Source organism: Rhinolophus sinicus, chromosome 17 (assembly GCF_057876585.1).
Source record: "Rhinolophus sinicus isolate RSI-liver-muscle chromosome 17, RSI-T2T, whole genome shotgun sequence".
NCBI lineage: Eukaryota > Metazoa > Chordata > Mammalia > Chiroptera > Rhinolophidae > Rhinolophus > Rhinolophus sinicus.
The window spans coordinates 79,746,761-79,765,317 of record NC_142517.1 but is presented as its reverse complement, the minus strand read 5'-3'; the positions used below and the strand labels follow the sequence as shown (position 1 = coordinate 79,765,317).

Below are 18,557 nucleotides of genomic sequence, written 5' to 3'. Positions count from 1 at the left end.
TATTTTTTATAAAATTTTCTTTGCCTTTAATTTGTTCATCAAAGACTGAGAAAGGCATGTAAAATTTCATTTCACACTTATTTTCTACCAATTTTTCTTACATTTAACTGTTTATCTTTCTACAATTTAGTGCTGTATTGTCATGTCCCTAGAAATTTATGGATTATGTACATTTTTGGTGCATTTTACCTTTCATCAATATAACATGTCACTCAGTCCCATTTTGTCTTGAAATCTGATTTTCCACATATTAATGTAGCAACTTCTAATTTGTATTTATTTGCTCTTATCTAATCTATGCTAGTTCTTTTATCTTTAAGTTTTCTGTGTCACTTTGTTTTTTTGTGTTTTTTTTTTTTACGGTACTCATTCTGTGTTAACAACTGTTCTAAATTCTTTATTTGTATAATGTTCACAACAACTATTGAGGTACACACTCATTATACCCATTTTACCAATGAGAAAAATCAAATCAAAGGAAGGTTAAGATACTTGCCCAAGGATATATAGCTGTTAACTGGCAGCAACAGGACTCAAGCCTAGGCCGTCTCCCAAATCTGTACTCTAACTCACCGTTGCTAGAGTAGGGTGGGCTTAGGGCCCTTTGCTATTGCTAAAATTACTGGAGTAGCCTCTATTCCATCTAGTTATAATAAATACAGAGAACAGAGAGAATTGGCTCTATTTTTATAACAACAAAACATATGAACCTCTGTTTATGTTTAGCATTTCCCCACTTAACAATATTGATGAGAAACAGAGCAGTTGATAGACAGGCAATAGAGTCTGACAATTGCAGGTACTTCTTTTCCTAGTTCTCATCACAGCTAGAGCACAGTACAGGGCATTCTGAGTGTGACTCTGACCAGGAAAAGGGAAATTAGTCTTCTCACCCTGTGGGCACTAATCCATTTAGAAGGAAATAAAGAGCTCTGTTGGCAGGAGACAAGTGACTTGATTTCTTTGCATCTCCCCATCTGCAAAATCAGCTGGGACAGTCATTGTGAAGCATTGAGCCAGGTGGAGCCCTAGGTCCCAGTCCCTTCCCTATGCCTCTCAGAATCTGTGTCTGAAGCTTCACAATGACCTTGTCCCTGCCATGGGCAGCTGGGCCCTCTGTTGTGTCGCTTTTTGTCTCCTGGGAGCAGGTGAATCACCACTGGTTTAGTAAATTCCTATCTAGCTGGGTGTGTGTCACTTTATTTTTGACATCTCTTTTTAGACCCCATATATTTAGATTTTAAAAAATCATTTTCACATTGTTTTTTCATTTTATTAAAAAATGTTGACATTCTAAGCTATTTAGCTAAATATTAGCTTTCGAAACTAACATATCTGAGCTTATTTTGTCATGTTATTTTTTTCACATGTATCCATGATTTTTCCTTAGTTTTATATATTGTGCTATATAAATTGTGTTCTCTTTTACTTAACCGTCTCTAATAATCAGAATATTTTCATTCTGTTAATTATTATCTTTGCTTATTAAACATTACTAAAATTTTTATAAGGTAGTTTTCAATTTCCAGAGTAAAACAATATGCATTAATTCTATTTTTAGGGTAATGTTAACACAGTTTAGCCTCTTCTGGCCTCCTGGTTTTATTGGTATAATTTAAAATTTATCTTTTTTTGTGGGGAGGGTTCTCCCTATTCTCATACCATCCTTTACAATTTTTTGAAATAATTTTGGACCCATCAGAAGTTGCAAAAATAGTACAGAGTTTCTATGTACCTTTCACCCAACTCTTCCAATGACAACATCCTATGTGACTGTAATACATTATCTAACCCAGGAAATTGACATTGGTACAATCCACATAGATTATTTATATATAGGCTTTAATCCCTTGAAGTGATGACTTTAATTCGAGCTTTATTAACAGAACTTTGAATTAAATCAAGTAAAATAGAAGTATTGTGGTTTTATAAGTTTATTTGTCCCTTTTCTTCTTGTACTCAAAAATTAACTTTTTATGCATATACGTCTCACCTCCTCAACCAGATTATCAGTTCTCTAGTGCAAGTAACATGCTCGTGTGTATCTTTCACAGTAGGTAACATCTTGTTTGAGTTCAGGATGGGCTATAGTCTAATATTTTGTAAAGAAACTTTAGTGTTTGGTGATTCTTATTAAGTCGCTGAGAGTAGTAACCACTGTATGTAGTTGATATGTTGATTGTTTCTGGCTCTGGTCAAATATCACTGAAGGGGGAAGTCTTTGATCCAAAATGGAAATCATTGAGAAGGGCATTAGATAAATTTGATTTGATAGCAAATGATGAGGAGTTTGTATAGTACAGTGTGAGGAGCTGCTTGTCTGTATGAATTGCTAACATCACTTTTAATATTTGTAAGCGCTTACCCTCCATCCCAGTAGCACTCTCCAGTGCCTATTGAGAATAAGTCCCTTAAACAATGGATGCATACTAGCCACTAAATTTAAATGGATATAAATCAGTTCTTTTTTGTGTCAACACTGAATAGAAACTCCCCAGAAGGGCAACAAGTAGGGTAAGCTTAATCTAGAATTGCCAATTGACCATGGGTTTGTTCCTTAGAGTGACCAGGAATTTAGAAAAGTATTTTAAAAAAGACATGGTCAAGAATATTCTCTTCTCCATGCATAGGAGAGGCATATTACAAAATGGATGCTCTTTACAAAATGTTCACACTACATGATAAAATTGGGGTGACCACATGGCAAGAGCATTGGATTAAAAGTCAGGAGACTTAGGCTGTCTTCCAGCTCTAACATTAATGATTCATATGATTTTAAGAAATTCAGACAAGCTCTCTGAGTGAGGTATGTAAAATATAAAATGGAAGGGGGTGTTAACATTGAAAGTGTTATTCAAAGTAGGTCTGAATGTTACCTACATCAGAAATGTACACAGTGTGTTAAAATGCTGATTCCTGAGTCTCACCCCTAGCCTACTCAATCAGAATCCAAAGGGTAAGAGCTGGGAATCTTCATTTTAAACAAGGGTCCCAGGTGATTTTTATGTACACCAAAGTATAGGAGTGAGTAGATTAGTTCACACATAAGTTTCCTTCTAGATTTAGAATGCTGTAATTCTAATAAGCATTTATTTACTAAGTGCTACAGAAATTATTTAAAAGGCACAATTTGATCTATTTGCTAGTGAGGATTAGTTTGATTCATATATTTTGTCTTTTCAAATAACGTCTTTGGGATTTTAAGGAGCACAGAAATATTGGGAGTCCACTCAGACAGAGTCCCACAGGATGGTGTCTTTATGGATTCTCCATGGTAGGTCTTTTCCTAATTATTATACAACTAGAAATTCTATCCAGTATCGTCTTTCCCTTAGAATTTAAATTTTGGGAAAGCCAGATGAAATAGTGTGTCCCACAAACAGAATGCTTTTCCAGAGACCAGATGTCTCAGATCCCTAAAATAAATTTCTCTCCCTTGAACAATCGGATGGCCCATGACCACTTGTGTTCTTGTGAAACCCATGTTCCCATGCACACTTCCTTGTGTCATCAAGGCTTTCTTTAAATGAGATAGATACCACCTGTTGGGTAACAATCAAGTTAATCTTTCAGCTTTTGGCTAATGAACCAGTCTATCTCTTACTAACATGCATTGATTCTGTCAGTCAAATTCTCAGTCTTTGGATTATTTTACCATAGCACCAGAAGTCACCTAAAACTGTAGTTATAGGATATAGTTCTAGAAATAAATTCTTATAAGTCTTGGGGCCATAGAGATGCCCATCTGGGAGATATCTATGGATATTTACTATTTTAAAATAACTTTTTATTTGAAAATAGTTTGATTCAAGAAGTTGCAAAAATAGTATAGAGTTCCCATGTACTCTTTGCCCAGCTTTCCCTAATGGTAATAACCCTAGTACATTGTCAAAATCAAGAAATAAACATTGGCACAATATTATCAACTTAACTACAGATGTTATTTAATTTGTCATTTCCACAAAGGCTATTAATCCAGGATTAACAAGGGCCTCTTAGATGTTATAGTATACTTTATAGTATTTTTCTGTTATAATTACAAGCAACAGGCTGTGTATATGGAGGACAGAAGAATTTTGGAGCCAAACATGAGAGAGTTCAACTCTAGACTACTGATTACTGCTTGGGTAATCTTTGGCAAGTTGCTTAATTTATCTGAGCTGTAGTTTCTTCATCTATAACATGGGCATTATAAGGTTTATTTTACAAAGTTGATGTTAGTATTAAGTGATGAGGATTAAACGACAAGCAAGTTTCTGATAAAAGACTTCAATAAGTGGTAGTTTTTATTCTAAAACTGTATAGAAAATAGTACTCTGTCTTTTGTGGGTAAATTACTCATGTAACATCTGGTATGTAAAGATCAGACAAGCAATAGAAGGGCTTAAAATTTTTTTTGTTCTTAAATGCACCAAATTTCTAGTTATGTTACAAAAACTCTAAGAAATACAGAACCATGGAATGTTAGAACTGGAAGAAGAATTAGGTAACCCCTAATCAATCTGTTCCCATTAGGAAATTGAAGGTCATAGATGTTAAGAAAATTGAAAAGTTAATGTGGTATACTAAAAAATAAATATTTGGTCTTTGTCCTCAATTCAGGCATAGAGCCTCTAAGGTCCTTGGAATCTCTGGAGTGATAAGAGTATCTTTTGTATGTTAATGAGATTGACTGGTGGCTGGGGCCACTAGATAACTTCAGGAAGGTGGCTGGTTGCCAGAAAGACCAAACCTTGATTAGAAGCTGGGAATTTCCAAGTCCACCCCCAGCCTCCAAAAAGGGGAGGTGGGCTGGGGACTGAGTCAATCACCCAGGGCCAATGATTTAATCAGCTATGCCTGTGTAATGAAACCTCCGTAAAAACTCCTAAGTGAAGGGTTTGGAGAGCTTCCAGGTTGGTGAACATATCAAAGTGTTGCAAGTGCACCCCTCCCCCGCCTTACCTTGCCCTATGATCTCTTCTGTTTGGCTGGTCTTGAGTTGTAGCCTTCATGATAAACAGATGATAGTAAGTAAAGTTCTTTCCTGAGTTCTGTGAGTCATTTTAACAAATTGTCACATCTGAAGTGGGGAAGGCAGGTGGTGGGAACCCCCTACTTTGTAGCCTGGTCTGTCGGACAGAAGTGTGGATTACCTGGGAGCCCAATACCTGTGACTGGCATCTGAAGTGACCCCTTAACCACCAGGTAGTTAGTGTCAGAACTGAATTGTAGGAAACCCAGCTGGTGTCAGAATTGCTCCGTGTCAGGAGGGCAACAGCCTCAGTGACACAGCCAACGTGTGGCAAACCAGGACCCAAACTCAGGTCTTCTCTTTTACATACATGCAGCACTTTATATTTGAGAAGAACATTGCCTCAACCCTCAAAGACAAAAAACATGCACAGCAGCTGCAGACCGATAAATTCAAGTTGGAGAGTTGTTGTGAGAAGGGTGGGTGGCAGGACAAAATCAAATTTCTTCCCTGATTCGCAACACTTATCTAACATCAAGCTTTTATTCTATCTGCCAGGGATTGCAAATTTTTATCCTCTACACCGTCAAAACAAAAATCTTCCAGGATGAAGCTTCCAAAGTGTTGAAGTCCCTGTCATCGTCTGCTAGGAGACTGAAGCCGCGATCAATGACCCCGCTGAGGCTGCGTTTAAGGATGTATAATTTGCTCAGATCACTTCCAACCCTCAATGAACACTTTAAGGTGCTGGACCCATTTATAGTGACTGAGGAAACAACACTCTCGGAAAGTGAGGAAACAAAGGCAAGCATCTAGACAGTAAAACTGTTACTGTTTGTGGTCCTTTTAATTCAACTTGTACCAGTTTTCCTTTTCTTTTTCCTTCCTTTATTATCTAGTCCTCTTGGAAAGTCTCCCTCAATGAATTTTGATTAAGGTTAAGAATCAGGTAAAACCTTTTGTTTATTAGCATCAGAAATAATGAATTTGGTAGTTTTTCAATTCAATAGATTCTTACCTGAATGAGGTGAAGAATTCTGCCCAGCATTCAAGATAATTCAAGATTTTCATTGCTCCTTATATCATAAAGTCAGTGTGACAAACTTTGATAAAAATGTAGGACCTAAACAAAGTCTTTTACAATTTACTAAAGGGGACATGAGAAGAAAAATTTACCTCGCAGAATGAAATGAATTATGATGAAGGCTGCAGGGAGTTATTTGTATGTATCATACTTTTGATCTGTGAATATTTTAAATTTGTATATGCTTACTTTTATTTCCAATTAAGAATTTTGCACCAATATAACCTCTGGAAAGGGAATTTTTTGTTGTTGTTAACAAAACAAACAAACATGTTTTATGACCCGAGGAGTTGGCTCTATGAGAAATGGGCAGTGAGGCATAGAAGGTTACTAAAGCCTCTAGATATTTCCTTCCAGTTCTTGATATACTTGCCTTTTTATTGATAAAATGACACCGAGTCTCACAAAAGGAAAAAGTTAGTCACAATCACCCCTTGTGGCTTTTAAAAGATCTAACTCCTTATGGGATTTTAAACACTTGAATTATAAATGGCTTCTTAAATAAAAAATGAGCTACATTGGGGTGGGGAGCATTTGCACTGGACTTAAAAGATACAGTCTTTGAATTGCTGTGTTCTGTTTTGCCATAAACTAGGCAGCTGCTGTGAGTGCACTGAACTAAGGGACCGACAAATGTCAGTTGAGCTGTGGCATACTTCTCACCACGCCCTAAGTACATGTTGTTTTTATAGAAATGGTTGTAACTGACTGTTGAATTCCTTGGCAAGCCAACAAGAGCCTATTCCATCTGTAGGATAATTGAGACCTTCTAAGATAGTGGGGAAAAAAGTACAGGGAAAAGAATAAAAAGACAAGCAGTTCTCAGAGGTCACTGTTTTCAGTGGTGTTATAGTGCTCTGCCTAGACAGGGGCTGGACCCAGGGAAAATTATAAGGTGTGGTTGACCTACTCTATGTCCTGAAATACATATTCAGATGCAAATAAACGATAAGAGCCACTTTAAATGTGAAAAAAAAGTTCACCAAAAAAAGCCACATTTAGCTGAGCGTGAGGTGTATGTGTTGCCTTGGTGATTTTAGTTTTCTTTGCACTTTTTTCAGCGCTCTTGGGGTATAGCCGCCAAAATTCTATGTAATGTTCCTGGAATGGCTGTACCCTAAATGCGCAAGCTCCACATGCGTACTGTGGAGGCTAAATCTGGCAGCCATTGATGTACCTACCCTGAAGTCCTACCACTAGGAAATAATTCTATGGATTTAAGCCTTTACCTCATGCATTGGTCAGGAATCTTTTCGTGCAGTGATAGAGATCCAACTCAAATTAGGTTAAAGGTCAAAGAGAATGTAATGGCTCAATTAATTGTACAGTCCAAAGGCTGAGTTGGTTTAGGTGGGGTGACTATACGTTCTGGTTTGCTTGAGCCAGTCCCCATTTGTGCCTCTTGTCCTGACTTAAGTATCACTAGCAGCCCCTTTTACTTGCCTGGTTTGGGACATAAAATATATGATAATTGTTGTGACCACTTGCTGGCTGTGAAAGAATTCACAAGGCACAAAGGAATAGAAATTAGAAAGTTTATTCAAGAAAAAAAGCACTGGCAGAGAAGCCACTGGGGGCAGAGTCTAGATAGAGCAGACAACTGCACTGATCTTTAGGTTAGCTTTTTTTATACAGGGAAGTGTAAGTAAATTTCCTTACAGCTGAAGATGTGACGTCCAAACTCAGGATATTTTACATATAGACTGAGGTCATTTGATTGACATATGCTGGTTATATAACTAGTTTCTCTATCCTTCTGCCTTGTAACCTCCCATCAGTGTATCTCATTGGCTGCAGCCAACCAGAAGCCAGATGAGCCAGGAATCTGTGGGGCTCAGTCCCCTGTGATATGGAGCAAAGCAAGGGCAGGGAGGATAAAGGACCCAAGATCTGGCACAACTTGCTTGGTCATGTGCCCACAGGCATTGTGTTCAGGGACTATTGGTCCAGCCTGAGTCACTGTGAAGTGGAAGGATGGTGGATAATTTGGTTGACAGGATATCCTGGAGTGAAGAACAAACAGTTACATCCAGGATGGGATGCTGGCAGCAAAGTGTTAAGGTGCTTCCACTACCTCTTCTGACAAAATACAAGTACCACTTGGGAAGACAACCACTTTCAGGCTCATCAATCATTTCCCTTACTCTGAATGAGCAAGCCTATTAGATCCTTGTCTGAGTAGAGTTTGAATGGAGTGGGTAAGGAAAGCAAGAAATGATTTGTTTCTTTGGAAGTTGAGGAGCAAGGACAGAGACTATAGAAGTCGAATGGTGACATACTTAAAAACAAAATTTCAGGAGAGGGATACACACCAAACTTAATCCAGGGGCTAACTGTGGGGAGAAGAGGAAGGAAGAGGAGAGGAGGGACCTGGGCTTGGTAAAAATTAGTCAAAGGGAACTTTGGCTCTGTCTGGCATGCTCTAATTTATTTTCTTTTTTTATGGAAAATATTCCCATGTAATACTTAGGAGGGAAAAATGTTTTAAGTTCTTTGAAAAATAATCTAAGCCTGCATTTAGAGTCACAAAATTTTAGAGCTGGTAGGGAATTTAGGGTTCACCTAGTCCTGCCCATCCCTTGACAAAGAGCCTCAGGTATGCCCAGAGAGGTCAATGACTTGTCTAAAGTCCTATTACTTGCAGTTGGGCCCACAACTCCCCGTCCAGAATGCTTCCTACTTTGCACTTGCTTGGTAAGTACTGTGGCCAGAAAAAATAATCTTTTTTGTTATTGCAAAGGTTCAGAAGGTCTCAACTGTTATATCATGGTTTCATAGCAACTTATATCAAAGTTCAGAAAATTATCCATGTCATACTTCCACGTGTAACAAAACTCGACTTGGAAGAAGATAAGAATTGGACTATAGTTCCCAAGGAAATATGGTTTGTAAGAGATAACAGCATTAGATCACACCACTCTGCTTTGCTTTTATTTTTTTCTTCTAGTTAAAAACAAAAAAAGGCTAATGTATTAAGCAATGGGATTTTTCAGAAACATGATCAATAGCTTGCAAAAAGGATTTATACCCTATTTCTACTTTTTGAAATTGTTCACAAATCAGGACTCTAGAAACAAACTCCAAAGTGTATACGTTGCTATTGGTAGAATAAAATGGGTGGTAGAAACGTATACATTTCACAGGTGTGTATACGTTTGCTAAAACTCATCTAATTGTACCCTTAAAGTGGGTGCATTTTACTTCATGTAAATTAGATATCAATAAAGTTAACTTAAAAAGTAAGACAAACAAACAAAAACAGCAAGTCTCCTACCAAAGCCAACAAACAAAACAAAAAACTCCAATAGCCAAAATTAAGGAAAAACAATTTAATATTTTTAAAACAAGAAAACAAAAAACAGTTGTCAGTGACCCACTTGTGATACTGAAGTTTCCTGTGGTGCGTTAAGTGTGTGTCTTTGTATACACATAGTATTATATAACTTTGGAGTAATACTGAACATGATCGTGACTGTTTAGTGTGCACTTGGCAAACTGGCAGGCACGAATGTGAAAATGCTGCATTTCCAAATTCGATGGCCTTTTTGTTCACTCAAAATAGTTTGTCCTCTCATTTGGTAATATACCCAGGTGGACATTTTCAAGAAAAATTATCAATGCCAATTTCAAGTAGTGCTAGAATAACTATGTGTTTTCCCAAGAAATGTTTGTTTGTTTGTTTAATTGTTGAGATATGTGACTTGTTTGATAATGTTTCCCTATTTATGTTAGGTGTCAGGAAGTTTATGGTCTAGTCTGTGTCCTACTCCTACCAAAAATACAAGACCATATGACATGTTTCTTGGGTACCAATCTCATCCCTGGTTTCTTACTTTTTGATCCTATGATTATTTTCCCTTCCTCCTGATTTTCTTAATCAGTTTTTCAGAAACCTTTATATATTATTTTCAAATACACAATTTAATACACAGGTTACCTATATGTAAATGAAGTCATATAGATGATGCATATGTAACACTACTTTGAATCTTTTGTGTGTGTCAATAAATAATTGCTAATAAAACCCATTCCTCTCTTCTCTAAGATTTAGTGTTTTATTTTTAGGAAAAGGTGAACGGACATCTTTTCTTCTCAAAAACCATACTTGAGAGAAAAAAAATAACTTTCTGCACATGCTTTTACCCATAATGCATACAGAAAAACCCACACAGGGGGGTTCTTATTGGATATCTACATCATTTCCATTTTTAATACTGTAGTGACACATGCTGAATAAATATATGTTTCCTCTTTTTTTGATTGTATAAGATAAATTCTTAGGAGTTCCTTTCTATTAGAGTTACTAGCATACAGTTGTATTCATGGCTACAATTAATTATAGCAAAACAACATAAAACAAATTAGCAAAGGAAAAAGTTGCATGGGGTGAAGTCTGGAGGAAACCAGGCACAAGCTTCTAAAAGTTCTCTTCCAGTGCAGTCACACACAGGATGCACTTAGTTCCTCCAGCAATGAATTGTGACAACACAAGTGAAATGTGGTCCACCAGGGAAGCTCACTAGATTCAGTTCCCAGGTGTTTTATTTGGGGCTGGTCACAAAGGCACCCTCTGCCTGGCATGTACAAAAATTCCAGTCCTGAAAAGCAAGCAGGTGTTTAGCATAAACCACATTGTTTATACAATTTAGGCAGAGTGCACCATTCTTATCAAAGAACAGTGGGAATGCTCCCGAAATCCAAGTTCCCAGATACCAGCTGTAGGCCAACCTTACAAGCAGGTCTTTCTAAGGATAGCAGTCTCAAGCTGCTATGTTAACTCTCTTCTGTACAGTAACAAAACTTTCTGAAACTTACTTTTTTCACTCAATAAAATGTTTTTGAGACCTAACGGTATGTATCTGTCTGTTCTTTTAATTGCTCTATGGTCTTGCTTGAAAATAACACATTAATGGGTATCTGTGTTCTCATGTGCAAAGATTGAACTAGAAATGGAATTGCTGGGTCATATAGGGCTGGGTATTTTAGATGTTGGTAAGTATTACCATACCACCCTTTAAATACTTCGTATCAATTTATGCTCCTGCAACAAAGTATGAATGTCTATTTTGCCATACCTTTTACCATAAAGTGTCTTGAAACTTTTTTGATTTTTATAAAATATGTGAAAGTGACATCTCATTGTGGCTTTACTTTGCATCTTTGATTATGAGTGAGTTTTTCATTGAAAAGGCTTTTTGAGAATGCCTTAATTAATTATGCATTTATACGGAGGCACGAAAAGCAGGATCATTGGCATAAATGTTAGAGATTCAAGAGCCTGCAAGTACCCAGGGTTTGATTTCACGTGTATGATTTCTAGAGTATATCTAGATTTCTTAAAAGAGCTGGAAAAAACTACTCTTTTTTTTTATTAGTTTCAGGTGCAAGAAAAACTACTCTTAATCAAATGAAAAGTTGTGAGATCTCCTTATACATCTTGTGGCATTAATTTTTCAACCTAAACTCTGAAAGAGTGCACAGAGATAACGCAGCACTGTCTCAAGGAGATGTAAATGAAGAAAAGTGAACAATTTCAAATTACTCAGAGATAAAAAACCTATGCTTCTGGGGAGCGAGTAACTCACCAGTGATGGCTCCTCCCTATATGTGGAAGCTTGCCCTATACAATGGTGGAGAACTTAGTTTTTGTTCTTTCGTTTAATAAATATGTATTGAATACCTAGGAGGTGCCAACTTCCAGGGTTACAAAATCTAGGAAAAACTGTCTTTGAAGAGCAATTTCTCTAAAGACAGGTTGGACACAGAGACCCATGATATGGCAAAAACATTTTAGGGTCTTTTTTTTTTTAAGTTTATTGGGGTGACAATTGTTAGTAAAGTTACACAGATTTCAGGTGTACAATTCTGTATTACATCATCTATAAATCTCATTTTGTGTTCACCACCCAGAGTGAGTTCTCTTTTCATCACCATATATTTGATCCCCTTTACCCTCATCTACATTTTAGGGTCTTAATGGATATGCATCTGGTAGGGCAGACTGAAGTATTTTGCTTAGCTGATGATAAGAATGACTCAAAGGTACATGGTAAAAATATAATAATTTTCTCCTTCATTGTCTCTGCATGGGGTGACAGCTTCTTTTGTTTACACTAACAGGTCTTTATGTTTGGCCTGTGGTGGGGGGAGGGGAGGAAGGGGAAGGCTGACGTAACTGACACCTATTTGGTCATCCTGTTTCCCCTTCTATGTGGAGTTCTCTCATTTAGCCAGCTGCAGCCACAACAGAGCTGATTATCAAGAGGAATATAACTTCTCCTTTGAAATTCTCATCCAAGGAGAAACTTACATCCTTTCTTTGGTTTCCCTGAGGGTAGCTGAGATAATTGAAATTTTCAAAATGATTTATACTAACCGCTAAAGGAGAACGTGGTGAAACACAGGTTCCATCCAACTTGCTTACAAGGCTCCTAGTCTGTCCTACTTCCTGTCCACTCTGAGAATCTCCGTTTCATTATTAAGATTTTTCCTCCATTTGGAGAGGCCTAGCCATACAGACTTTCAGGAAGAAAGAGTAGGCGGTAGGTGAGTGAGTTTACTGCCTTTCTCAAAATCATATCACAACTCTAACCCTTCTTCAGATGTCTGTGAAACATGGAAAGTAACCTTTGAACATAGAGCCTCATTTCTCCCCTTGATACAGGTTGGGTTAAAGGTATTTCCTTATACTGATTCTCCTTTCTTCACATATTTCCAACTTTCATGTCTGTAGGAGAGTTCCGTCTCCAGACCCGGGTGGTGAAAGCAGTGACATGCGGGCATGCTCACCACCCTCCTCAAGTGTTGCCACAGTCCTGGCGTGTGGTTACAGTGCGACAGTACCGCCTGCCAGGAGGGCAGGAGGAGATTAGTTGTATAATATTGGAATTGGAGAACGCACATATTGTGAGGCCAATGCACAGTCCTTTTAACTCCCCAGTATGGCCTGTCAAGAAGCCAGATGGGACCTGGTGAATGACTGTGGACTATAGGGAATTAAATAAGGTGACACCACCTTTGCACGTGGCAATGCCTTCTATTCACGATCTGATGGATTGTCTGACTGTCCACCTGGGAACATATCACTATGTAGTGGACTTGGCCAATGCTTTTTTCTATGCTTGTTGAGTAAATTGTGAGGCAAGACCCTGGAGGGGTGAAGTGTGGGGACAGAGTCCCAGAGAGCAGTTTCCAGGCTCTCGGCCTTGCGTGGGGAGGTGATGGCTTGGGTAGTGAATGACCATCAACTGTGATTGGTTGGCCATCCACTGTAACCGGTTAGCCAATTGGCTACTGATGTAACTGCGGGGCTGCGTTGATTGGTTGGTTGGCAGGCAGAGAAGTGAATGGTGGACGGTGGATTGTGTGGCTACTACCGCGTGTGTCTTGCCAGGCCTCCAGGGAGAATATAGTGGTATGACTCCCCTAGCTATGTCTTCGTGGGTGTTCCTTTTTGGCCTAGCCACATCCTGCGTTCTTATGTGGGGAGCGGGAGCTGAGACCCCGCAGGCCGCCCCGCATGACAAATTGCGCAGCGAGCAGGGACTCCTGCACGACACAGCCCAAATAAAAAGTGTTAATGATACTAAGAGTTGGCATTACCTTGTACAGCTAAAAATTTGCATAATCTACCATTCAGCAATCCATGTATTAGCATATAACCAAGAGATATTGTCATATAAGAGACATACACAAGCACACAGCAGAAACTGGAAATAAACTAAATATACTTTGGTAGGAGACTATAAAAAAAATTTGTAGTATATTCTCCCAGAGGAACATGATTCAGCTATGAAAATAAGTGAACTCCAGATGCATGTAAAAACATGGATGTATCTTACTTAGTAACATAATAAATATTATGTATAAATATTATATCCCAGAAAATCATAGATGGTACTCTACATAATGTCCATAAACAAGTAAAACTGAACAACATATTTCACATATATATATGTGTGAAGGATTAAACTATAGATTAAAAAAACAACAACAAAAAAAAAACCAAGGGAATGCAGAACACAAAATTCAAGAAAGAGGCAAGGGTACTGACTATGTGGGGAGCAGCGCATAGGGCGTAATTTCCTGGTGATGTTCTAATCCTTGGGTTGGGTGGTGAATTCCAGCTGTTCATTATGCTCTTAAATTAATTTTAAAAATGTAATTGTTATATAGGATCAGGAACAGGAAGGGCCACTGAAATTTTTGTGGACATTTTAGTATTAAGCTGATATAGAAAATAGGCAGGATATGATTTTGGTTATTAAGTTATTTATAATTTAAAGGGGGCAATTTGACAAACTCAGATGTTAATTTTGTGTGCTTTTCTATACATACTCTCCTATGACATATAAACAAACCCAAATGTCCTCAATTTCATGCCCAATCACAATAGTGTAAGCCTACATCCAGCTGGGTAGCAGGAGGCACAATCTTTTATAAAGTTTTTCATTAAAAAATTTAAAGTGTATATTTCTAGAGAATCCTGGGGAAATGCTTTAATGTTGCAATGTTTTCCTTCTTGTCCCATGTCACCTGAGCCTCTGATCTGGCTTCCAATTAATGTTTTACTCTCTGGTTTCACTTCTTGCCTCAGGCAACTCCTGTTTCTGCTTTCACCTGAAGAATCATCACTACCCCATCTCTACTTCTCTGGTGGAAGGGAACAAGGTTTAACACTCAACAAGACTTCACTAATTGGGGATGAAGTATGAGAGAATTATAACATGAAGAACCTTAAGCTGCTTTCAGAGTGCAAAGCCCCAATTCCTCCACAAGGACACCCATGGGTGCCTCTCTTCCTAGCTTCCAGCTGGCCCCAGTATAACAGGGACCTGTTTATTTCTCCTCAGTGGCAGGACTCGAGTGAGTGCCCCTTTCCTGGGAGCTTAGAGAGAGGAAATTCTTTCCCCTCATTCCAGGCTAAGGTTTATTTCCTTAATTTCCTGCCCAGAAAACCTCTTTTTAGGATGACTGAGTGATATAGTTAATTTCCTTCAGGGAATATTTCACCTCTGCCAATTTTTGAGTGTTTTTATCCAATCTCAAACCAACTCAAAGACATCAGAATACCATACTTGGACAGCAATTTACTTCCCCAAACCTGGATTACTCAATTCTAAATAACACGCAATGAACAATTTTGGGAGAAAATCAGGAACTTTTCCCATTCCTTCTAGTCCTTCGCTCCCCATTTCCTGCAACCAATTGCTCAAAGAGCAATACAGACTGTTGGAAAATACAATTCAGAGGCGAAAAGCATTTTAACCTCACATATTTCCCTCTCAAAAAGTTTTTGTTCAGAGACTTATGACTGCACAAAGATCACACTATTTACAGTATTAAAAGAACATGAACCTAATTCACTTCACCCCAGGACTTTCTTTCTGGTGAACAACTATGGGCCAGATTAATTTGAATTGTTTTTTGTTTAGTCTCTGTCTTATAAGGCAAAAGTTGCTTGCAACTTTTAAAATAGCGCTCCCTACCCCCAAATTTCACCTCCCCCCAAAAAAATGTAGGGTTCAGTCTGAGTCAGGGCACTTTTTACATAAACATACGTATTCAAAACAAATGTTTTAGGTGAGAGAAAGGAGTATGTAGTGCACACTCGAATACCTTATCTTCCAAAAAGGCTTCTAGAATTCATCAGCCTTTATTTCCCAGCCTTTACTCATTCATAGGTTTGTCCTGTCACGTAAACGCCATTGTAAACTTGCTCACAAACCGATTCATCCTCATAGCGCTCGGCAAGTAGGCGTCCAAAAATGAATGAATGAGTTTGTAGAAAAGCGGGAAAAAGGTTAGTTTTTTTCGAGATATGACGAAGAGCACTACAAGGGTCACAAAACACCAAGACGCAAACTTGGATAGATGCCCACTTTCAATCGGCTCTGAAATAGATTCCAGAACCGTAAACTATGCTCCGCCCACGAATGAGAGACGGGAAATAGTGTGTACGCTTTCAGGAAAACCGGAAGTTCCTGGTCATGCCGCGCGCACGCGTGCAAGCATTCAGCTCACACACTTGTTCCTCCAGTGACTGAGCAGAGACTCCGGTCGACGCAGGCCCAGAACTCGCCCGCCCCTCGACCCCCGGAGTTGCGCATGCGCACTGGGGTGGCCTGCTCGCTGTGAGGCGGGGCGAAAGGACAGATTTTTTTTCCTTGCTCCCGCCCCTCTTCTTCCCCCACCTGCCACGTACTGGGCTCAAGCTCTCGCTAGGCTTAGTGGGTCTGTGCGATTGGCTGGGGCTCTCGCGAGCCTAGGAGGGAGGTGCGGCGGCTGCGGAGGGCAGCCGAGTGGGCCGTGACCGTGCTCTCTCTACGACGCCCCCGAGCCCGGCAGCCTTGCACCAGTCCGGCCAGCGGAGACCTGTGGAGAGGCGGCAGCAGCGGCCTCGGCAAGCCGGTATGGCCGCTGGAGACGGGGGCGCGGCCGCTCTCTCGGACGAGGCGGTCAGGCGACAAGGAAGCGCTGGGAGGGCCTCGCTCGAACCGGCGGGCGCGGGGCGTGTGGGGCCAGAGGGGCCGTGGGAGGGGGCTGGAGGCCCGACGGAGGGAGGCCGGGTGGGGCCTCGCCTAGGGGAGGAGAGGCCACAGCGGCGAGAGGAAGGGCATCACACAGGCCACGGAGGCGGGTGGGCTTTGGGGGTGGTTGGACCCTCACGCGCTCATTCCGCCTGGCTCCAAGGGGTCGGAATGCTGGACGGAGAGGAGAGGTGATTGGGGAGGCCTTGGGCGCCTAACCGCCGTCGGGTCTTGCAAGGGTGAGCGGGTGGAGAATGGCGCCAATAGGAGTAAATTGATTGGGGTCACTTCAGAGGAACCTCGTTCCTTGGCTATGTCAGTGCTTTATCAAGCGCCGTCTGCAGACCCAGCCCAGTTTTGTAGTGAGGATGATAGCTAACTCTTAGAGTTTACTAGGCACTGTCCAAAGTATTTTAGATGCATGATCTCAATTATTCTAAGGCTCCTTCTAAATTTAAATATTATTCCCATTTTGCGTTTGATGCCTAAGGACACGTGACTAATAGTGGGAGTCTTTACCATCTTAAAACATTGCCTTTGGTTAGACAGAATCAGAGGCTCCTTGTATTCTTTGGAATAAGCAGGGGTTGACTTTGCTTAGAATTTCTTAAAGGAAATTGCTACCTTCCTGACGTGTCCAATCACACCCCTGTGATTGTGAGCAGGGACCCACCCACAGGGTTAGTCTAGCTGGAGGTTTGGCCACAACCTAGATCCTGGTTCAAGATGCAGGCTTCTTATGTGTCCTTGGGCATGTCACTTTATTCTCTAGTGCTGAGAACAGTGTTCCTATTGGAAGATTTCCTTAGTGGCTGTGTCATTTCTGGACTTTAGAGGGAGTGAGGCAAGGACAGGATGGGAGGAGAAACTGCTGTAAGGATCTCACCAGCACTCCTGGTAGCTAGTAGTTAGAGAAACAGAGGCCCTGAATTTTACTATTACATTGTATTAAACAATGGGGATGGATGGGATTTCCCCTGGAAGGGAAAATTCTGTGGTACAATTCGTTTTCTGATATTTGTGCACGCCTTGAGGAGATAACTGCACAAACCGAGGACAACCTTTGGAAAGAAGCCCCGGTTCCTTGCCCCAGGGAATTGAGTCAATGGGAAATACTAAAGAATAAGTGAGTTTGCAGGCAAACATGGCCGATACAAAGTGAAAGAGACTCGTGTTTTCAGATCCATTGGTGAGCAACAATCCCTCCACAATCAAAAAGACATACATACTATCAATAATATTCGATGTTGGAAATTTCTTTTAGGAGTATGTTTGCTTTGGGGAGTCACTTCTAGCTTAGAAGGTACATTGTGAGGGTCTGACTTAGGAACTGACCTGATAGTACAACTTTCTTCTCCCAGTTGCTTTATCAGAACTTTATTATTCCTCATTCATCTCTTGTTCAGGGAACAAAAACAAGTCCTTGCTTGCTATATGTCAGGCTTTATTCTCAGTGTTGCTGAGAGTAGATAGTACCATTTTGCTGAAGCTAAGCCCTGGTCCTTAACTACGGTATTGCTGATTTACACAACCTGTAGATAGTAGAAGGTGACACTGATTGACTGGAGTTCTTTATTACTCTCAGACTGCAAGGCAAACAAGGTGAATCTTCATCATCTTGTTGAAGTAATTATACTTCAGAGCTTGGCATGAGTACGTATTCAGTAAGTTTTTCCTGAATAAAGGTCAGGATAGATTAAAGGTGAAGAGGTTGGGTGGAAGTTTAAGTTCATCACAGCCTTTATGAGAAGTCCATTGTGAGAATTTGCAAATTAAAACCTGACTATTCTTATTTTACATGAAGGCGAGCACAGCATCCATGTCATGGAGCACAATCCATTCTGTTATGAACTGACTTTAGAGTGTTAGATTCGGTGTTTAATGCCCCATTTATTAATAAAATGTAATCTGTTCAGAGGGTGGTGAAGGGGATCTAGAGGAATAGTTAGTTGGAAGGACATAGGGCATTTATATGTAATATTTATTAAAT

General features: G+C 39.8%; 2 protein-coding genes across 5 annotated transcripts in view; both read left to right on the top strand.

Moving 5' to 3' along the window:
* ADGRG7 (adhesion G protein-coupled receptor G7) overlaps positions 1-10,052 on the top strand; it is a 72,573-nt gene extending 62,521 nt beyond the window's left edge. Inside the window, exon 16 of the mRNA XM_019756477.3 lies at positions 5,513-10,052. Within this exon, the coding sequence (XP_019612036.3) occupies positions 5,513-5,770 (258 nt within the window). The 3' untranslated portion in view covers positions 5,771-10,052. The remainder of the gene's footprint in view (positions 1-5,512) is intronic.
* Positions 10,053-16,197: 6,145 nt separating this feature from the next.
* The window catches only part of TFG (trafficking from ER to golgi regulator), a 41,253-nt gene continuing 38,893 nt past the window's right edge, over positions 16,198-18,557 (top strand). For 2 of the 4 annotated variants that reach the window (XM_074332843.2, XM_019756526.3), the window contains exon 1: positions 16,198-16,448. The gene's annotated coding sequence lies outside the window, so the exon portion shown is untranslated. The remainder of the gene's footprint in view (positions 16,449-18,557) is intronic. The other 2 variants (XM_019756525.3, XM_019756527.3) reach the window with 2 other exon arrangements.